Source organism: Lepidochelys kempii, chromosome 2 (genome assembly GCF_965140265.1).
Source record: "Lepidochelys kempii isolate rLepKem1 chromosome 2, rLepKem1.hap2, whole genome shotgun sequence".
Taxonomy (NCBI): Eukaryota; Metazoa; Chordata; order Testudines; family Cheloniidae; genus Lepidochelys; species Lepidochelys kempii.
The window spans coordinates 3,273,225-3,293,458 of record NC_133257.1 but is presented as its reverse complement, the minus strand read 5'-3'; the positions used below and the strand labels follow the sequence as shown (position 1 = coordinate 3,293,458).

General features: G+C 66.0%; 1 protein-coding gene across 4 annotated transcripts; it reads right to left on the bottom strand.

Annotated features, from left to right (window-relative positions):
- Positions 1-364: 364 nt before the first annotated feature.
- On the bottom strand, positions 365-20,158 carry GPT (glutamic--pyruvic transaminase). 4 transcript variants are annotated; one of them, XM_073329914.1, is made up of 12 exons: positions 20,074-20,158; positions 12,249-12,402; positions 8,603-8,692; positions 7,818-7,926; positions 6,844-6,977; positions 5,692-5,935; positions 4,739-4,818; positions 4,215-4,351; positions 3,390-3,564; positions 2,931-3,086; positions 1,602-1,714; positions 365-1,254 (listed from the first exon to the last, which is right to left on the bottom strand). In XM_073329914.1, the coding sequence occupies exons 2-12, from the start codon at positions 12,378-12,380 to the stop codon at positions 1,164-1,166; spliced, it is 1,461 nt and encodes a 486-aa protein (XP_073186015.1). In that variant the 5' UTR covers positions 12,381-12,402; positions 20,074-20,158; the 3' UTR covers positions 365-1,163. The 4 variants fall into 4 exon arrangements, with proteins under 4 accessions (XP_073186015.1, XP_073186014.1, XP_073186016.1 ...); XM_073329913.1 differs by lacking the exon at positions 20,074-20,158 and adding an exon at positions 14,953-14,996; XM_073329915.1 differs by lacking the exon at positions 20,074-20,158 and adding an exon at positions 12,884-12,934.
- Positions 20,159-20,234: the final 76 nt, after the last annotated feature.

Below are 20,234 nucleotides of genomic sequence, written 5' to 3'. Positions count from 1 at the left end.
CAGCATCACTGCGCCCACCCCGGCCAGCCCCACACCCAGACACAGCAGGCCCCTCGGGCCTGGCAAGGGCTGGCTGCAGCATGTGGGCAGGTTCCTGCTTAGTATAGCTGTTGCTCTTCATCCTTCAGCTACAAGGGGGCTGCAGAGACCCACAGTGGGGCGGCAAGACGGGGGCAGAGCCCCACCACTGCCACCTGCCTGCCGGCGCCCGGCTGATGGTGGGGCAGCCAGCAGCGTGGCCAGCAGGTGGCGCTCACTCCTGCGGGGCCGTACACTGGCAAGGATTGGGGTGGCCGTGTGTCCCAGCGTGGGCCCCCCCTCCAGAGCCATGACCCCCCACCCCCCATACACAGCATGGCAGCCCTTGTTCAGTCATTAACTGTTTATTGCTGCTCTGGGGGCTCCAGGCCAGGCCCTCGCGCAGCCCCCGGCCGCGTCTCTGCCCAGGACCCGGGCGCAGGGAGGCCCTGGGGACGAGCTGGGCGGGGGCGAGCAAAGCCCCGCAGGCTCAAATAGGGACACTTAGACCCTCCTGGGCTGGGCACGTCCCTCCGTGGGCTGCAGCTGTCCATGCCCCCGGCAGGCAGCTCTCCACCTGGGCAGGCACCGTGTGCCCAGCCTGGGTCCCTGGGTGGCTCTGTCCGACCCGCTGTAGCCCAGGGAAGGGGGTGGCGCAGGGAGCCCTGCTGGCCTGGCCTGTGGGGCAGACAGAGCCATGGGGCTGCCCCCTCGCCGGGCACGGGGGCCAGCAGAGGAGGTGGGGGAACAAGGCACTTCAGGACGAGATGGCTCAAGGCACTATGTGGGTGGGGAGGAGCTGGTGGGCACCTGGGGCTTGGCACCGACCAGGGGGCAGGAGCAGTGCTGTTGATACAGCCTGGCCAGGGGACGTGCGTGAGAAGGAGCATGGGGGTGCACCACAGAGGGTGCTGCCGGAGCCCAGCCGCAGGTCCCACTGACTGGCGATGCCAGGGCCTGCCCAGATGCCAGGGCACCTGATCCAGCAGTGCCCAGCAGGCTGCATGGGGCTAGTGGAATTCAGCCAGCTGGGCCATGGGGGCAGGGCGGGCCAGTCCCACGGCCAGAGGGAGAAGCTGCCCCAGCCCCCGGCGGGCGCTGGATGGACAGGCAGGGCAGAGCGGGCGGCTGCCCCGGGCAGCACCTTAGGAATATTCCTGGGTGAACTTGGCATAGAACTGGCTGAGTTTCTTCAGCAGGATCTGGAGCTTCTCCGCAGGCGGCAGGATGGTCATTCTGTGGGCAGAGAGATCCCCTCAGCCCCGGGCACCTGGCTGAGCCCATCCTGCCAGCACCCGCCCGCTCCCGTTAACACCCCCCCATCACCCTGCACAGCTGGGCACAAGCGGGCACAAGAGAAAGCGGGAGTCAGAGACCTCCCGAGGGGGCAGGGCTGTGGGTTAGGATTGAGGGGCAGGAGGATGGCAGGTAGGACTGGGGGTGTGAGCAGCTGTGGGAGTCGGGCGGAGGGGGTGGGTGTCAGGATTCGGGCGGGGGTGCAGACTGCCGGGTCTCTCCCAGCTCCACATTGCCAGCCCTTCCCAGGGGACCCGGGTGCGGAGCGTGGCCAGGGGGACCCTTACCTGAAGTGATAGGTGCCCTCTCGCTGCCCAAAGCCGCTTCCTGGCACCACGCAGATGCCCGTCTCCTCCAGCAGCTGGAGGCAGAAGAACATGTCTGGGGCAAAGCCCCGGGCCTGGGGAGGAGCAAGGGCTGGGCTTAGGGGAGATGGGAGGGGAGCAGAGATGCCTGCTCCGTGCTCGGCTCCCCCAACCCCATCCCCGAGGCTGCTCCGTGCCCGGCTCTCCCCTGGCCCTGTGAGGGTTGCCAACTTTCTACTCACACAAAACTGAACACCCTAAGCCCCCACCCTCCTCCGAGGCCACGCCCCTGCCACGCCCCTTCCCCGAGGTCCCGCCCCTGTTCACTCCATATTCCCCCCTCCCCCTCCGGGTCGCTCACCCTCCCCACCCTCACTCGCTCACTCATTTTCATTGGGCTGGCTCAGGGGGTTGGGATGTGGGAAGGGGTGCGGGCTCTGGGGTGGGGCCAGAAATGAGGAGTTCAGGGTGTGGGAGGGGGCTCCGGGCTGAGTCAGTGGGCTGGGATGCGGGAGGGGCAGAGGACTCCATCTGGGGGGTGCAGGCTCTGGGGTGGGGCTAGGGATGAGGGGTTTGGAGAGCAGGAGGGGGCTCCAGGCTGGGGGGTGGAGCCGAGGGGTTCGGAGTATGGGAGGGGGGCTCCGGGCTGAGTCAGTGGGTTGGGATGCGGGAGGGGCAGAGGACTCCATCTGGGGGGTGCAGGCTCTGGGGTGGTGCTGGGGATGAGCCGTTTGGAGAGCAGGAGCGGGCTCCAGGCTGGAGGGTGGAGCCGAGGGGTTCGGAGTGTGGGAGGGGGCTCCCGGCTGAGGCAGGGGTTTGGGGTGGAGGAGGGGGTGCAGGCTCTGGCTGGGGGGTTTGGAAGGTGGGCGGGGGTCAGGGCTGGGGCAGGGAGTTGGTGCGTGGGAGGGGGTGAGGGGCGCGGGCCCCGGGTGGCACTTACCCGAGGCAGCTCACGGAAGCAGCACGTCCCCTCTCCGGCACCTGCCGCGCGATGCCCCATCTGCCGGCGCTGCCCCCGCAGCTCCCATGGCTGGGAACTGCGCGTGGGGAGGGGGCAGCACCTGGAGCCCCCTGGCTGCCCCTGCGCCTAGGAGCCGGAGGGGGAACAGGCCGCTGCTTCCGGGGCCGCGTGGAGCCGGGGCAGGCAGGGAGCTGCCGTAGCCGCGCTGCGCTGCCGACTGGACTTTTAACAGCCCACACAGCGGTGCTGACCGGAGCCACCAGGGTCCCTTGGTCGAAAACCGGACACCTGGCAAATAGGCCCTGCTCCCCCACCCCCGCCCACCAGGCTGCTCCGTGCCCAGCTCTCACCTGGGCCTCCTGAACCGCCCTGGCTGGGATCTGGATCCTGGGGAAGGAGTACATGGCGCCCTGCACGGGGTTACAGCGGATCCCGGGCACTTGGCTGAAGATCTCCTGGGTCAGCTGCGCTTTGTGGGCCAGGTCGCTCAGCACTGCCTGCTTCTCCTGGGAGCCAAGAGAGAGACCCACAGCGCTGAGTGGCAGGGGGCTGCCGTGGGGGAGAAGGGAGGGGCTGCAGGCAGGGGGAAGTGGGGACAGGCACTTGGGTATAGCAGGGCCTGGGGGTCAGGGTGAGAGGCCCATGGGGGTGGTGGAGGGGGGGGATGGGGCCTTCCCTGGGGCTGGTGCAGGGGGCAGCTGGTGGCTATGGGGTAAGATGCCCATGGGGTTGGTGGGGGGTGCCCCTCAGGGAGGGGCTGGGGCTGGTGGCTGGGATCAGGGCCTTGGCTGCGAGCCCCCCGCACTTACCTGGATGAAGCTCTGGTACGAGGGCTCGCCAGGCTTCGGTGGGTTCATGACAACGTCCAGCAGCACCTGGCCGGGCACGGGCGGGCACAGCCGCACTGACACCAGCTTGGAGAGCTGCTGCTGCACCGCCGGATCCAGGTTCACCACCTCCATGTACCCGCTGCGGAACCCGCACCTGGGGGACGAGAGGGCGAGACATGGGGCCTGGCTCCCCTCCCTCTGGGACCCCTGGGGTGCAGGGCCTGGCTCCCCCCTCCCTCTGGAACCCCTGGGGTGCAGGGCCTGGCTATCCCGTCCCTCTGGGACCCTTGCGGGATAGGGCCTGGCTCTCCCTCCCTCTGAGACTCTTGGGGGCAGGGCCTGTCCTCCATCCCTCTGGGACCCCTGGGGTTTGGGGCCTGGCTTCCCACTACTGGGAGGGATCACTTGTTGCTCCCCCCACAGGCACCCCATGAGTCCCTACCTTGCCCCTCAATGCCCTGGGGGCTGTGTCCCTCCTGCCCCTTGGGGGTGCCCCCTGCGGGGCGAGGTCTCTGGGACCCCAGGGCAAAGGGGCACGGCTCGGTGCTGCCCGGCATGGCATGCTTCCGCGACACACAAGCCGTGGGGGGTGTTGGGCTGCTGTGAGCAGCTCGGCTGGGCTCAGCTCCGGGTCAGAACCGCCCCGAAGGGTGGACGGGGGGGTCCCGGGCAGGGCCTGAGCAGCTGACTCGGTGGGCTGCCCGCTCCCTGCTCCCGCCAGCCGTGCTCTGCCCCAAGCCCCGGGCACTGGGCAGGCTGCCCTCGGGGCGTGGGGCAGCCCAGGGGCGGGCAGGGGCCACTCACTCTCCCATGAAGCCCTTGGAGATGGAGTGGAAGGAGGCCAGCTCCACCACGCTCGAGTACGTGGGGCCCAGCTCGAAAAGGACCTTCTTGAAGGAGTGGAACTCGGAGCCCTCGGCATAGACGTTGTCCTGATAGACCTGTTGGGGGGAAGAGGGGGGTCAGGGCACCCGCCGGGCCCACAGGCAGGCCTAGGGGTGCCAACCCTCCAGGATTGTCCTGGTGTCTCCAGGAGTCAAAGATGAATCTTTAATTAAGATGACGTTGTGTGATCATGAAACCTCCAGGAATACGGCCAACCCTACAGGCCACGCCAGGGCCAACACCCACCTGGCCACGGGACCCTACAGCCCAGCCCACTCCTCTGGGCATGGGCAGTCCCGGAGCTCTGCCCGCCCCTCTGGTGGGGGGGCGCCGGGCTGGCTCCCCAAAAGAGACACTCGCCCCCGCCCCCGAGATAACCACACCCCAGGACAGGGAGCCTGGCCGTGGGGCAGTCGGGGCTAGGAGCCAGCTCTTGCCCTCACCTCGTCGGCCATCAGGAAGAGCTGCTCCTCCCACGCAAATTTGATGACATCCTCAATGCATTTCCGGCTCTGGACCTGGCCTGTGGGCACAGGATAAGCCCATCAGGGGGGACGTGGAGGCCCCGCACCAGCCAGCACCTCCTGCCCTCCCACGCTGCCCTCACCCACCCTGGCACTGGGGGACAGCTCCACACAGAGCCCCACAGCAGCCTCGATCTCCTGCCCCCTAGGCCTCCCTCACCCACCCTGGCACTGGGGGACAGCTTTATACAGGGCCCCATAGACCTGCTGCCCCCCACACCGTCCCCCCCAGCACTGGGGGCACAGGCCAGGAGGTGGGCACAGCACTGGGCTGGACTGTTCGCTCCATTGCCCCTCACTCTGCCTGGATGGCACCCAAGTCATGGTGCCAGGGCCCCAGACACTAGGTCACCTTGCCCCTTTCCTCTGCCCACCCGTGGATCTCAAAGCCCTTCACAAGCACTAATTCCCAGCACGGGCCCTTGGCAGGTGGCTCAGGGTCGCCTCCGTGTTACAGCCAGGAACTGACGCGTCGGGGCAGGGGGAGGATGAGACGGGCCCAAGGTCATACAGAGTCTGGCAGTGCTGGGATAGAACCCAGGAGTCCTGGCTTCCCGTGCCCAGCTGTAACCCCTAGTCCACCCTGCCTCTGCTTGACCCTGGCTGCGGAGCTCAGCTGCTACCTGGACCTGGCCCCCCTGCGCTGACCTCTCAGTACCCGGCCCCCTGGCTGGTGAGGGGGAAGCTGGAGCTTTGTTAAAAGAGCCAGCTAAAGAGTGAAGGGCTGGTGACAGGTGCTGGCTGGGCACCTCTGGAGATCCCCCGGGCCCCACTGAGCCTGGCAGTCCCTGCCCTGCGGCTGGATCAGAGCCGACGCCCCCTGGGGGAGAAAGGCCCCTGTCCCATTCCCCTCCCTGCCCGCCCGGCGGTACCCGTGGGGTTCCCAGGGTTGATGATGCACAGCACCCGGGGCTGGCAGTGATTGCGGGCCTGGCACAGGGCCCGCCGCAGCTCCCCGACGTCCAGCGCCCAGCAGTGCTCCTCGTCCAGGTAGTAGTTGATCTGCACGGCGTTGAGCTCGGCGATGCCAGCTGAGTACAGCGGGTACTGGGGGATGGGGATCATCACGCCCGTCCGCGACCGGCCCTCCCCCGACACCAGCAGCTTCAGCATGGTCTGGGGAGAGAGGGAGGGATGGGCAGGGGCAGCACAGGGCGGGCAGGGGCCAGGGGTCCACCGGGGCCGCAGCGCAGGGGGGCAGAGGGGCACGAGGGTGTGGCAATGGGTCTGGGTCAGGGCTCCCCCCGAGGAGCAGCAGGGCCCTGGGGGCTGGGACCAAAGGGCCACTGATGCTCTGGGCAGTGCCCACTGGACCACTTCACACGGCCCTGGAGCACCCCCCACCCCCAGGGACAGGGGTGCAGGACTGGGTCAGATGCCTGCCCCCCATTGCTCCTCGCAGAGGTTACCTGGAGGCAGCCTCCCCATACCCTTCTTGCCCCCCTCTGTCATCCCTCCCCCCACCCCACTATCCCAGCCTGTGAGTTCCCAGCAGGCCTGTGGCTGCCAATCTGCCAGGGCTGTGCCCAGCATGGCACAAAGGGCCCTTTGTGAGGCTGCCCAAGCACCCAGGCAACGCTGGCATAAGAGCTGGGTCCCAGCCCCCTGGGTGCTGCCCTGAGGGTAAAGCCAACAGGGGTGGCCCAGGGCCCAGAGCGGGGCGGGAGGGGCTCGGGGGGAGGGGTCCTGGGAGCTCCAGGGGCATCAGCAACCAGGCAGCAGAGCGAGAGACCAACTCTTCCCCGGGCACGGGGGCACCGAGAGCTCAGGAACGGGAGAGAGTAAAGATCCCAGGGGGAGCAGAGACCTCCCCCAAGCTCTGCCGGTGCCCCCCACTCCCGACCCGCGGCCCCCTGCTAGCCCAGCCTGGCGCTCCCTCCCCCCCCCCCGCCAGCTCTGCTGGTGCCCCTCACTCCCGACCCACATTCCTGGACTCCCCCCCAACCCAGCTCTATCGATACCCCTCAGTCCCAGCCTGCAGCCCCCCGTGTGTGCCCATTGCTGGGGGGGATGGGACACCCTACCATGACGGCATCACTGGCACCGGTCGACAGGAAGATGTTGTCCGGGTTGGCGGGGATGCCCCCGTCCCGCCTCTCGATGTACCGTGCCACGTCCTGGCGGATGATCTCGATGCCAGGGCTGGCAGTGTAGGCACCTGGCGGGGGAGAGACCCGAGCTAGGGCCTGGGGTAGCAGACGCTGCGGGGTGCTGGTGAGCAGAGGAGGCTCCAGGGGGTGCTGCCCTTGGGGCCCGGCTGGGGGGGGGGCTACATCACGGGGGTTAGTGCTCCCGGTTGGAGAGATGCTGTCAGCCATGCAGGGAACAGGGACAGCATCTCTGGGACACCTGGCCGCCCCGGAGGGGCCCCTCTCGGGGACAGGGGATTTGGGGTATCAGCCGGAGCCCCCCAAACTCATCTCCCCCAGAAGCCACCCAGTAGATTACACAGAGATTTTAACACATTCCAGGGTCCTGCTCTTCTGTATGTGGCACCCTCGAGGGTACCAGCAAGGCTACCAGGCCGTGCCAGTCCTCGCCTGTGGGCACTGTGTGCCCAGAGCAGCTGGGCCTGGGCCCTTAGCCAAGCAGATGTCCCATGTGGCTCTGGACGCGCCCCTGCAGGTCTCGTATGGGTCACGTGTGACTCTGCTGTGGCTGGGTGGGGGCCTGGAAGCGCCCTGGGCCTGAGGGGGTGGGCAGCATATTGGGGAGGGGGCTGCAAGCTGGGCTGGGCAGCACACTGGACTGGGGCAGAGTGGGCAGGAGGCTGGGTTCCCAGGGGGCAGCAGGCAGTAGTCTGAGTTCCTGGGTGGCGGGAGGCAGCAGGCTGGGTTCCTGAGGGGGGCAACGGGCAGCAGGCTGGGTTCCTGGGGTGGGGGCAGCAGTCTGAGTTCCTGGGGGGGTGGCAGGCTGGGTTCCTGCGGGGGGCAGCAGGCTGGGTTCCTGGCGGGGGGGCAATGGGCAGCAGGCTGAGTTCCCGGGGGGGGGTACTCACCGATGCTCTGCCCTCCGCATGCTGCCAGCAGTCTGCGTGCCCTCTGCTTGGCATCGTCAGGGAAGAGGGGTTCGCTCAGCAGCTCGGGGTACAGGCACAAGGCACTGACCTGCAGGGCACAAAGCCTCAAGACTGCTCCATGTTCCACCCCACAGCCACGCAGCTGCCCCCACCCCAGGAGCCCTCCCTGCCTAGCAGCCTGGCTGACAGGGAACTTGGGGACCAGCAGGGCCCCCAGCTCTGTGTGATGGGGCTGCAGGGAGGAGCCTCAAGTCCTGACTTGGCAGCGTCTCAGTTCAGGGTTGTCAGCATCTAGCCCATGCCTGGAGTTACCAAGCTCCTGCAGCAGTGAGTTCCACAGGCTCCTGAGCCCTTTCATCCCCACTGTCTGTGTCCTGTGCCCCCTTGCTCTGGTCTAATGGCCCAGCAGTTCTGGCCAGTGGTTAGAGCCAGGGGCAGGGGAGGGGCTGGGTGCCAGAACTCCTGGCTTCTATTGCTGGCTCCACAACTGGTGCCATGAGCCATCTCAGACACAACCCTTCCCTCCCTGTGCCTCAGTGTCCCCTGCACAAAGGCAGAGGGGTACTAGCCACACTGGCTGGGCTTTATAGCCCACCCCCAAACTCGGCACAGGCTCTTTCCAGCTCCCTCCCCACCCCCACCCCCACCCGCAGAGCGGCAGGGGCCCAGCCCAAGGCCTGTCCCCCAAACTCAGATCGGAGGGGGGGTCGCCCCCTTTCCCCCCCACATTTCCCGCTCCCGGCGGTGGCAGAGCCCTGCTGTACCTGGCGCAGGAAGGTGATGGGGCGCTGGCCCATGGCATGGGCATCGCCAATGTTGGCTTTAATCACCTCTGTGAAAGGCTTCTTCACACCCTGTGGGAGCAGAGAGGGAGGAGGGAGAACGGAGCCAACCCTGGGAAAGCTGCCCCTGTCCCCCAGCTATGATACCCAGCCTGCATCCAGCGGGAAGAGCGCCCCCTGCCGTGCAGCACAGCGCCCCCTAGCGCCACCCTGGGGCCTTGGTGTCCCTAAGTGGGCTGTGGTTGTGGGGGGCGAGCACGTCCCGCTGCCCAGTGCAGCTCCGCAGTGAGGGGCTCTGATTGAGGCTCCCGGCTGGCGGATTCCTGCCGCACCTGCCTTGCAGCCCTCGACTTGCCCCGCAGCCGTCACGCCCACCCCACAGTGCCAGGCCGGAGCAGAGCTGCTGGGTCCCTGCCAGCCAGGCTCCAGCACCGGTACTCCTGCCCCCGCTCCCCACAGCGCCTCCTGTGGGCGGGGCCGGGGCGTCCCAGGCCTGGCTGCATGCCCAGCCTGGAGCACCCACGCAGGCAGGGAGGTCACTGCCCTCGGGATGACGTGTCTCGGAAGCAAGAATTCCTGCGTCACCCTGAGCCTGGGACGCTGCACTTGGCTCCAGGATCAGCTGGGGAAAGTGCCCCCACCCCGCCCCCAGGGACTTTGCCCCTCACCACATGCCTGCCCTGACCTGTGCGGGTAAACCCCCAGCGCCAGGCATTGCACAAGGGATACACACAGTCAGCCCGGCACGGGAATGCCCTGCGCTGCCCTGGTTGGCCATCAGGGGCCAAGAACCAGGGCAGCGCCCGGCCCTGGCAGGGCACACGAGCTGCAAGGAGCCGAGTGGCTCTGGGCTTGGCCTGCCTGTCCCAAGCCCACGCCCCACGCCCCAGGGATGCTTGCCCATCCCCAGGACCCCAGGCAGGGCAGGCCTTTCTCAGCTCCGTTCATGACGCCCTCTGCCCTGTGCTGCCCCTCCCAAGGCCCAGGCACCCCCAGGGAGAGCGGGCCCCACAGTGTCCCAGGTGCTGGGATGGGACAGGCTGTCTCCCCCACCCCCATCTGGGGCCCCCAGGGGACTGAGCCCAGAGCCCGTGCAGGGACGAGGGACCCCGCGTCTGTGTGCAGAGCAATGGCATGGACCTGGGGACGTGGGCTACGTGGTGGGGACGTGACACATGCCAAGCCAGCTGGATGTAATCCAGGGCGGGCATGGGGGCCGTGCAGGGGACTGGGCCATCCCTTGTGGTGGTTGGTCAGAGGCTGGCAGCGAGACAGGCTCCTTTGACCGCAAGCTGCAGGAGAGGCAGCCAAAGCAGCTGGCAAGGTGGCACCATGCCATGAGGCCTGGGAAAGCATAACCTGCTGGTGCCAGAGGAACCCTCCCAGCCAGGGGCATACCCAGCCTGCTCCCACTGCTAACTACAAAGGGCACAACCTCTGCCCCCCTGGCACTTCATAGCATGCAGCAGTCACTGGGCAGGGGACAGCCACAGCCTGTTGGGAGGGGAGGGGAGGCCTGGCTGGTGAGACCACACCCACACACCACTGCCCTCTCCTGCATGGACTCAGCACTGCCCAGCTCTGTGTCATAGGCCCTGTACTGCTCACAGCTCAAGGGGATTCTCCTCTAGCTCAAGTGGCAGGGCCTGGGTTTTTGGAACAAGAGGATTCAAATCCCAACCCGGCTGTTTATGAGTTATTGCAGGTGCCCATGCACGCAGCCCCGGGGTATCCTGGAGCCCTAAGTGCCCACAGATTGGCTCCGTGTGCAGGTTGGTTTTTCTGCAGCTACAGGTCTCAGCCAGCGCAGGGATTACACACAGACCTGGAGCCTCTCTTTGGCCAGGGCCACTGCACCCCCTGCGCCCTGACTGGGCTGTCGGCCGCTCCCGGCCCTGGCCAGCCGCTTGTGTTAGGCCATGCTGGCAGGATGGTCACTGCTGCCGGGTCTGACGCCCTGTGCCAGGGTGAGCGAGGCTGTCAAAGCCCCTGTCCTGGAGCCTGCCTGCACCTGCCAGACCAGACAGTGCCAGGAACGGGCAGGAAGGGCCCAGAGCTTGCGGCTGTCAGTGGCTGTCAGGGCAGGAGGGACGTCCCCCCCGCCCTTCAGTGTGAGGGAGCGGCCATCCCTGGCAAGGCGGCATGGAGCCTGCCTGGGCTGTAACCTGCCCACCCATTAACCCTTACTGGATCCCCCCGAGCCACGTGGTTGCACGCACATCGCCACCACTAGCATGTTCACCAGGACAGTGAGACGCAGCCCAGCCCTAGCGGGCATGGACAGCACCTCGCTGAGCCCCCTGCACAGAGCTACCCCCCGGACCCAGCCAGTGCCAGAGATGGGAGCTCCCAGCCCTGGATCACCTCCCTCTGGGAGCCTCCTGCCTCCCCCTGGGTCCTGGCGTGGGGACAGAGGGAGGAGAGGGGAAGAGTGACACAGGGATTGGAGCCAGGTTATGTAAATGAGCCACCCATGTCAGGCCAGGGAGACACCTGTGCCCAGGTGTGCAGAGTACAAGCCTAGGTGCAAGTGTAACCCTGGTGACTGGCCCCGCCCCTGCCTCACCTTCCAGCTGGTGGGGTGGCCTGACCAGGCAGAACCAGACAGGGCGCCGGATGAGGGCACGGCCAGTGTGGCAGTCCCTGGGGTCTGGCAGGATCTGTCAGTGTGGCAGGCACTGGGCTCCCGCTCCATCCCCTTGGGAGAGGATGTCCCAGCCCCAGAACTGAGGCCTGCCAGTGTGAGCAGTCTCTCTCCTGCCCATCAGCTCCTCGGTGTCTGGAGTATCACCCGGCCACCCCCTGCCCCCGCGCCTCTGCAGTTCCACGTGGAGTTTGTCTTCCCTTCCCGGCCTGCTGCCTGGCCCTGCTGCGCGCTGCCCCTTTCCACCCCAGAAGTGGCTGCGTTTCCGCAGTGCTGGCGGGCTCCCGGGAAAAGCACCCACAGAGTCTGCACAGGGCTCTGGGCTGAGGGCACTAAGTGCAGCTAATTCACAGGCAACGTCCAGGGCTTTGCTCAAGACCTTGGGCTTCCCAGCACGCAGTGAAGAAATCAGCAGCTGGGCGCCCTCCTGGGTGCCAGGGATGCGATGACTGGAGGGCGGCTGTCAGAGGAGCCTGGCGCTGTGCTCTCAGAGGAACGCAGGGTCCATGCCCAGGAGATGCTTCCCATGGGCTTCAAGAGGAGCTGGGGGGCATTGCTCAGGATCGGACCCAGGGAGGGCTCATGCAGGGCCCACGAAGGGGCTCAGGCACTTGGGGCATGGGGCAAAGTGCCCATGCACTGGAAGGCCAGGGGGCAGGGTGCTCAGGCACTGGGGGGGCAGGGGGACAGGTGTCCAGGCACTGGGGGGCACAGGGTGGCCAGGGGGCCCAGTGGGCACTGCTGAGAGAAGCTGCCCATGGTGATGCCCGCCTTGCCCGCGGAGGGGGTCTAACAACACTGTGGCTATTCCGGCAGCGCCCCAGGGCCCCCTGAGAGCGGGCGGCCGCACAGTGCCAGGCGCTGTACAAACAGCACAGCGGGCCCCTGCCCCGGGGGGCTGGCGACCCAACCAGCCCGGACAGCCGGGGCGGGCACGGGGTGAGGCCCCAGCCGAGCGATCCAGGGGGCGGCTCTGCCCCTTACCTGCCTCAGTTTCTCCTCCAGCTCCACCGCGCGGGCCAGGATGGGGCCCCGCACCGCGTACTCCACCCGCTTCACCCACGGGTTCATGGAGTCCAGGCTCAGCACCTTGTCCCGCAGCCCGTTCTCCGCCATCCTGGCCAGATCCGCCCGGGCTCTGCAAGGCAAGGAGGGGAGGGAGCTGAGAGCCGGGGGCGGCAGCGGGGCGCCGGGGCGCCCGGGGCTCGGGGCCCCCGGGGGTGCCCGGCTGAGCGCAGCCGCTGCCACCCGCGCAGCCCCGGCAGCCTGCAGCGCCTTCATGCCGCGGGAGCCGCCCGGGAGGAGCGGGGGGCTGGCGGGGGGACGTCCCTGGAGCTGGGGCTCGAGGGGGAGCCGCGGATCAGGGCTGGGGAGGGATGGGGGCGGCAGGTGCCCGGGGAGGGAGGGAAGGAAACTGACCGGGGGAAGGGCTCTGGCTCTTCCCACCCCCCGCCCCCCTGCAGCCTCCAGGGACTTGGTCCTTGTCTTGCTCCCTCCCCTCTTCCCTGGCCCAGTTCCCTCCCACCACCCCACCCCGGAGCCTCCAGGGACTTGGTCCTTGTCTTGCTCCCTCCCCCTCCGCAGCCAGGCGTGACCCCCCGCGGGACGCGAGCACCGACCCAGCTGCTCGGGAGGCGCCCCGGGTTCCCAGGCGCAGAGCTGGAGCCAGCTGCTCAGAAGCTCTTTAATACGGGGCAGAAGGGGCAGAAAGGGGGGCGGGGGGCGGGGGGGGAGGAGACAGCCCGGTGCTGAAAGAGACACAGGCCTGGGAGGGAGAAGAAAAGAGAGTGAAAGGGACGCGGGAGGCCCTGGGAGCCTGCCAGGACTGGAGCCCATTTGGCACAATGGCAGAAAGCCCTCACCCCCCCCCCCCCGCTCAGCCCCCCACAGTGTTTTTCACCAGGCTCCAGGAGGGAAATTGGGCTTTTTATCTCCCCCTTCCCGCGCTCCTGGCCCAGGGGGCTGCCGGGGCTCGGCAGGGCTAGGCTGGATGGCTAACGATGGGCCTGGGGCGTCCGGAACAGAGCCGGAGGCTCCTGTATCTTGCCAGTGGCTGTCGTGGTTGTCACGGTGCCACCACTCAGAACGGTGCCCAGGCTCCCTGCCACCAGGCTCCCGCAACTGGAGCTAAAGGAGAATCGCCACCAGCCACAGGTGGTACGGGGCCTCGGACACACAGTCAAGTGGTTCTGATTCCATCCAGTAGAGGGCAGTGGAGCACACTGTAGACACATACACCCCAGAGGCCTTTCTACAGGCCCGCGGGCTGGGACGCTGGGATGTGCCCGGTAACACCTGTGGGGCTGCCCAAAGGGGCCAAGGAAGAGGGCTCCTCTCACCACAGCCTGCTCAGGGGGTATCAGGCTGGGGAGCGGGCAGGGGCGCTGAGCCATGTTACAGCCTCACCCACCCAGCGGAGCCCAGGTCACTGTGTCCACCAGGCCAGGCCTGGAGCACAACTCCCTCCGCACATGAGGCGGCAAACCGGGGAACGGGTCCGCTGAACGCACCAGCCCACAGAGCCACTCACTGCAGGGAGTAGGGGGTGCGCTCCCCTCTGAGCCAGCGCTGCAGGGAGTGGGCTGGGAGGCTCAGCAGGGGGCGCTCTCGTCTCTGAGTCACTACTGATCACAGTTCTCTGGTGCGGCAGGGTGGGGAACTCGGTGCTTGGCAGTACGTCACCCCTCTGGGCCGTTCCTGGATGGGTCAACAGCCCCCCCACTCCCCACAGCCAGTGCTGGGAAGAGGGTGAGGCCAGGTCCCCCCTTTCTCCTCACCTTTCAAGGCAGAGAATCTTGGGGCAAAGTGACCCCCCCAAATGGGACCTGCCTCCTTGGCCAACCCAGGCTTAATGCCCAGCAGCAGGGAGAGAAAACCAGGCACCTTCTGCCACTAGGCCTGGATCACTTGGGGTAAAGGAGACTCTCCCTTAGCTGCAGCAGTATAGAGCTTATGAGACACACTTGAACAGTTCAGATGATCTGCCTGGGTTCTTATGTGGGCCGCCTCACTGCAGCCAGGGGCAGGGGTGACACATACCCACCAGCCATAGGTCCCAGCCTCTGGGAACCACCTGAGAAGGGTGGGTGGTTCATGGCCCCACCCTTCCCCCAAACCCTGGAGAGGGGAAGGGACTTGCCCATGGTCGCACAGTGAGTCAGTGGCCCAGCCGGGACAGAAGCCATCACGTTCTGCTGCCCTAACAACACCCCTCCAGCCACCTACGGGAACACGCTGCAAGTCACCACTCACCTGCCTGAGCCCGATACCGGCTGGGCTGTCTCCCAAGTATCGGGCGTTAACGATGTCACCAACTGTAGAACCCAGCTGAGCTTGGGTCCCGGCAGGTTAAACAATTCAAGTGGACTGATCCGGGGAGGCAGCCTCGTCTCGCAGGCAGGGGGTGGGGCTGGGAACCCAGACACCTGGGTTTGATCCCTGACTTGCTCTGTGAGCTTGGTTGAGTCAGATAAATCTCTTTGTGCCTCAGTTTCTCCTTCTGTAACATGGGGATAGTATCTGTGAGTGACCACCCAGGACCTGGTGCCATCCTGCATAGGCAGCTCAGATTATCCAGTCCTGAAAGCACTGGCTCATGCCACTTGGTGTAGAGGAGAATCTCCATTGTCTGTTGGCAGTATAGTGCATATGGCACACAGTAGAACAGTTTGTTACAGTGCTCACCCACCTTGGTAAAGCACTTTGAGACCCCTCCATAGAAGGTGAGAGACCGATTGTTACTGAGTGTTCCAGCTCACCCACGCGATCCGTTAACGATGCAGGAGCTTTCCTGTCAATAGGTGGAGTTTTTAAAGCATTTCAGGAATTAATAATAGCCGTGGGAGGGGAAAAGCCTAGAACAGGGACCCACTGATAACTCCTGAATCTCACGGGCATTGACCCTCTCTGAGCTGGGCAACCAGCTGGGCTCTCCCAAAGCCAGCCAGAGGCCCCGGGCCCAGCCTTCGCAGGCTGACCTAGGGTAATGGGTGCTCAGGCATGCTCAAGTCCACCATCCCCGCTTGAGGTGATCACAGGGCCGGCTGGAGAACGTCAACTGCACCCAGCTCTGGGCACGGAGCCACCCAGCGGCCTGCGATCCACTCATGGGAGGCCGCTCCTCCCCAGAATAGGGCGATGGGAGCAGGGATGCAGACAGTGTGGCACAATGGCCTTCACTGCCCCTCAAGCACGGCACCACCTCACTGTGGAGTGAAGGGGACACCTTGGCAGGCAGAGCGGCGTGGAGCCGGACCAGCCAGGGCCACAGGGAGTGGGGTGAGGGGCCCGCTGTGCAGCAAGGAACTGGTTTCACAGTGCTGGCCGGGGGCCGGTATGATCCAAGGCCGTGGTGCTCACGGGGGAATTTCAGAAGTGGGCAGAGGTTGGGGCGGAGGAGCCGGAGTTTTCAATTCAGCCGGGTGAGCTGGAAACAATCCGAACCAGCTCTTCGGCATCTCAGGTTAGCGCGAGAAGGGCCCCCCACCCCACCGCCGCGGGGATCCGCTGAGCGGGGGCAGGGTCTCCCTGGCTCAGCCATCAGCAAACGGGCTGGGGATTTTACAGCCCTCAAGAGCTCTGGGGTTCAGTTTGGGGCAACGGCTCTGGCTGATTCTTGCCCAATCCAAATGGGCTGGGCCCAGTGAAATCTTGCCTGGGCCAGTCAGCCAGCCAGCCTGGGTCGGGACTGTGGGGCCTGAGTCCCCTGGGCGCTGAGGGGCTGGAAGCTGGTGTCAGGCAGCAGCTGAGCCATTCTCTCCCCAGTTCTGAGCCTCGTTGGGGTGACTGTCATCCCAGTGTGCTCTGCTTTGCAGGTTGAGTACGGGGCTCCCTTCCCCCACCACTGAAATGCAGCCATTTCTGGGGTGGAGCATGGCAGTCGTTCAGCAGAAATACGGCACAGCAGATTGGGACAGGGAGTGAAGCGCAATCCCATAGCCACATGAAACTCTGCTGGGGCACTGGGGACAGCGCTAACTGCAAGGGCAGAGTGCCCCTACCCCAATGCCCCTGCCTGGCACAAGGGGGCGCTGTGCTGAGGGGAACAGGGCAGGTGACTCAGTAGGGGGCGCTCTCCCCTCTGCCGCTGCCAAGCTCTGAGGCAGGTTGGTTTTGGATCAGTCCCTGGGTCCCTACAGCACAAGCAGACTGACTCCCCTCCAGGAATATCAACGTGCTTGACACCTCGCAGTCCCCTTGGGAGAGCAGGGTGGGCCCCATTTGCCAATGGGGAAACTGAGGCACAGAGAGGGGCCATGACTTGCCCAAGGTCACCCAGTGAGCCAATGGCAGAGCCAGGAATAGGGCATCCTGGCTGCCAGTCTGCTGCTCTGATCATTCCTGCAGGGCTCCCGCGTAGCCGAAAGCTATTACTGCAGCTTATACATGGCCGGGTCCCCGAACGCCAAGCTCTCTGTGCAGGAGAATGTCCCCTCCACTGCAGCGCCTCCTGTCTGGAGCAGCCACCCTGTAACGCCCTCACCCGCTGCCCCTCTGCACTGCCTTCAGCAGCCTCTGTGCAGCTCTCCGGTCCGTTTCCATCTCCCTTCTCCCGCTGGCCCCCCGGCTCGAGTTCTCCTCCCGTGGCTATTTAACCCAGAAAAGGGGCATCGGGAGGGGTGTCTCTGGGTCTTGCCAGGAGGCTGGTGAGGGGAAAAGCGCCAGTGGGCAGAGCCAACAGGCAGAAGTCTGGCACCAGGCAGAGCTGAGCCTTGTAACCCCCCGCCCCCATTAGCGCTGGCAAGAAGGCCTCTGGGTGGTGAGGGGACCGGCCCCCAGCCCAGGGAGCCAGGGGAAGGACACTTGGGCCAGGGGGCACAGTCACACCGCGAGGATCCCAAGGTGATTAATACACTGATTTACAAGCGCCGACCCTTGAGGGATTCCTGCAGCCACTGCTGGGGTGGAGCGCAGCAGCCGTCCCAGCGAGCAGTAACAGCACAGAGCGCTTTAGGAGAGGAAGTGAAGAAGAATCCTGTGCCCAGCTGAAATTAAAGGGGATGCAGTGGAATCATGGCCACTGGGATTTGGCCAGGACACGGGGGTAACTCCTCTACGCCTGCAAACGTACCCTGGGATCTTTAATGGCCACCAAGCGGGCAGGACCTCGGTCGTAGGCTTCATTCAAAAGATGGCACCTCCTGCAGCACAGCGCCCCCTAGTGCGGGGCTGGGCCATTGGGGCCAACACTGCCTGCCAGGGGAGAGTGCCCCCTAGTGAGTCTTCTGGCAGCACAGCGCCCCCTGCTGCTTATTGGGTATTAGGGTCCGCACTGACTGTGAGAGAACGCCTCTACTGAGCCCCACCCTGCTCCCTGCAGCACAGCGGCCCCTCACGCTGCACTGGGGCATTGGGGCCAGCCCCAATTCTCCTGCTGTCATGCTCGGCCGGGTCCCCAAAGCCCGCAGCTGTGCTTTGTTAGGATGTCTCTTGATATCGGCTCCACGTTCCCGCCCTGCCACATACACAGGTATCCAGCCAAGTCGCTGGTTCGAGCCCAGGCAGGCAGGAGGCCTGAGCGCCATTTCCAGCATGTGGCTCTTGGGTGGCCTTGGGGGTTCTCAGCCAGCTCCCGGCCCCGTGGCTCTGCCAGGGGCCGGGGCGTGTCCCTGGGGACCAGCCCAGGTTCCTGTGCGGTGACGCGATGCTAATGACCATGGAGAAGCCCTTGAACTTCAGCCAGGTGCACAGGAGCCGCTGAGCCGGTTTAGGCCACCCTGGCAGAAGTTGGCTCGTCCAGTTACAACCCCCGGCTCCATGGAGTCTGTACGGCAAGTTCCCTCTCTAGAGCAGGGTGAGTTCGGCACCTCCCAAGCTCCCCCTGCCCCAGCTGCTCAGGGTGACTCAGAGTCTGGGTGAGTTTGCACCGTTTGCACCCAGGGCACTGCCACCTGCCAGGGCTTAGCCCGCAATCCCCCTCCTGCTTGGGTCCATCAGACTCTGGTTGCCCCAGCCAGGCGAAGGCACCGGCCCTCAGTGAGGAAGAGGCTCAAGGTAACGTCCCAGAACCGGAGGGGATTCCAGAAATAGGTCAGGGCAGGGGTGTGCCCAATCTAGGTGCCCCCTGGCCCCACTTCCCAGCCAAGCAGGAAGATTCAGGGAGAAGGAGGTTATGCCGCCCTCCTCCCCAGGTTCCAGCACTGGGCGGGTTAACGGAGAAGTGGCACGGCAGGGCCCTGCTGACACACCCACCTGGACCTGACTGATTATCAGTCCATGTGAGCTGAGCCCAGCCGGAGGCTGTGCCGGCCTGGTGGGACCTGATAGGCTGCATGGGGGGTGCCGGGCCCCTCCTGCCTTGGGCCTCCTGCCAGGGCTGCAGGTCCCAGCCCCACCTTCTCAATCACCAGCTGTTGAGACTCCCAGTCCCTTTCCAGACTGGCTCCATCAGCACCAGCCTGGAGAACCCGCAGAGCGGGCAGTCGCTCCCCACCCCGCTCCGAATAAACAGGCCCTCCTCCTCCGCTCCCCAACTGGTGCAATCACCAGTAATGACGCTGCCCAGATGACATGACGTGTGGCGAGCTGCAAACCCCACAAGGACGGAGAACTAGCGCAGGGGACAAGGGGCAGGGCCCAGCACCGCGGCTGGACACGCAGCAAGGACGGAGAACTAGCGCAGGGGACAAGGGGCAGGGCCCAGCACCGCGGCTGGACACGCAGCAAGGACGGAGAACTAGTGCAGGGGACATGGGTCAGGGACCAGCACCGCAGCTGGACACGCAGCAAGGACGGAGAACTAGCGCAGGGGACAAGGGGCAGGGCCCAGCACCGCGGCTGGACACGCAGCAAGGACGGAGAACTAGTGCAGGGGACATGGGTCAGGGCCCAGCACCGCGGCTGGACACGCAGCAAGGACGGAGAACTAGTGCAGGGGACAAGGGGCAGGGCCCAGCACCGTGGCTGGACACGCAGCAAGGACGGAGAACTAGTGCAGGGGACATGGGACGGGGCGGGGCCCAGCACCGCGGCTGGGGGAGACGGGACATGGGGCAGGGCCCAGCACCGCGGCTGGAAACGCAGCGATTGCTCTAGACTGGGAAGAGCCCAATCCCCAGCCCCCGAATGACTCAGGCAGGAGGTTGCAGTGGGATGTGGATGCGGTTGCCCAGGGTGATTTGGGACTGCAGACCCAGGGGCCTCCTGCCCCGGCGCCCCCAGGTGCCGCACGCAGAGCCGGTGTTGGGCCCTGCCGTACCAGACACCACTGGCACAGGGCAGGATGTCCAGAGCTGAGCCGCCCGAAGCATTGGGGCTTGGAGCCACGAGGTTGTGTCCCGCCAGGCCTTGCCCCGGAGGCGTGGGACCAGGGGAGGGGACCATGGAAGGGGGAGCCAGGGGGTAAATCGAAAGCAGTGGGATGACACTGAGCCAAGGAACACGGGTGTCGGGCACAGCCCTGGGGGCACAATCTTGGGGACGGGGAGCCCCGCCGCCTGGGATAGTCACAGCAGGACAACGGAGAAGGGCTGCCTGGCCTGGGTGGTCCCACCCGCGGGTGAGCTCCAGTGAACAGCCCTGCTCTCCCCGCTGCAAGGGGCTGTGACCTGACCAGCCAGCGCCCCTTGCTGCCCTGCCCTGGCAGCTGCCCCAGCCCAGGTAGCCCTGGAGGGAGCGTGCTGGGCTGGGCTGGGGGAGCAGCGGGGCATAAAGCAAAGCTCCATGGGAGCTGCTCCCTCGATGCCAGACTGCAGGGGGCGCTGCTGGGCATCAGCCACCCAAAGGACCCAAAGGCTGGTGCCCTGCCCCGGGTCCAGGCAGCCCTGGGAGCACAGAGCGCAAGGGGCTGCCCATTCGGGCTGGCACTCACCTCGCTGGGGGCCTGGCACTCTCCTCGGCTCCCAGGGGCTCCCTCCTGCCAGTGCACACTCCCCGGAGCCTGTGGCAGAGCTGCGGCGGGCACCTGGGAGGGCGTCGCCTCGCTCTGTGTGCAGCCCGAGCCGCTGCGTGACCTTTCCAGGAGCAGCTGCC

Bases quoted from the DNA above. Each gene is read 5' to 3' on its own strand.
- GPT (XM_073329912.1), bottom strand. From the start codon at position 12,545: ATGAAGGCGCTGCAGGCTGCCGGGGCTGCGCGGGTGGCAGCGGCTGCG. The intron at 8,693-12,248 runs GTAAGGGGCAGA...CTGCTCCCACAG, and splicing joins TGGAGGAGAAACTGAGGCAG to GGTGTGAAGAAGCCTTTCAC. The intron at 4,352-4,738 runs GTGAGGGCAAGA...TCCCCCCAACAG, and splicing joins TCTTCCTGATGGCCGACGAG to GTCTATCAGGACAACGTCTA.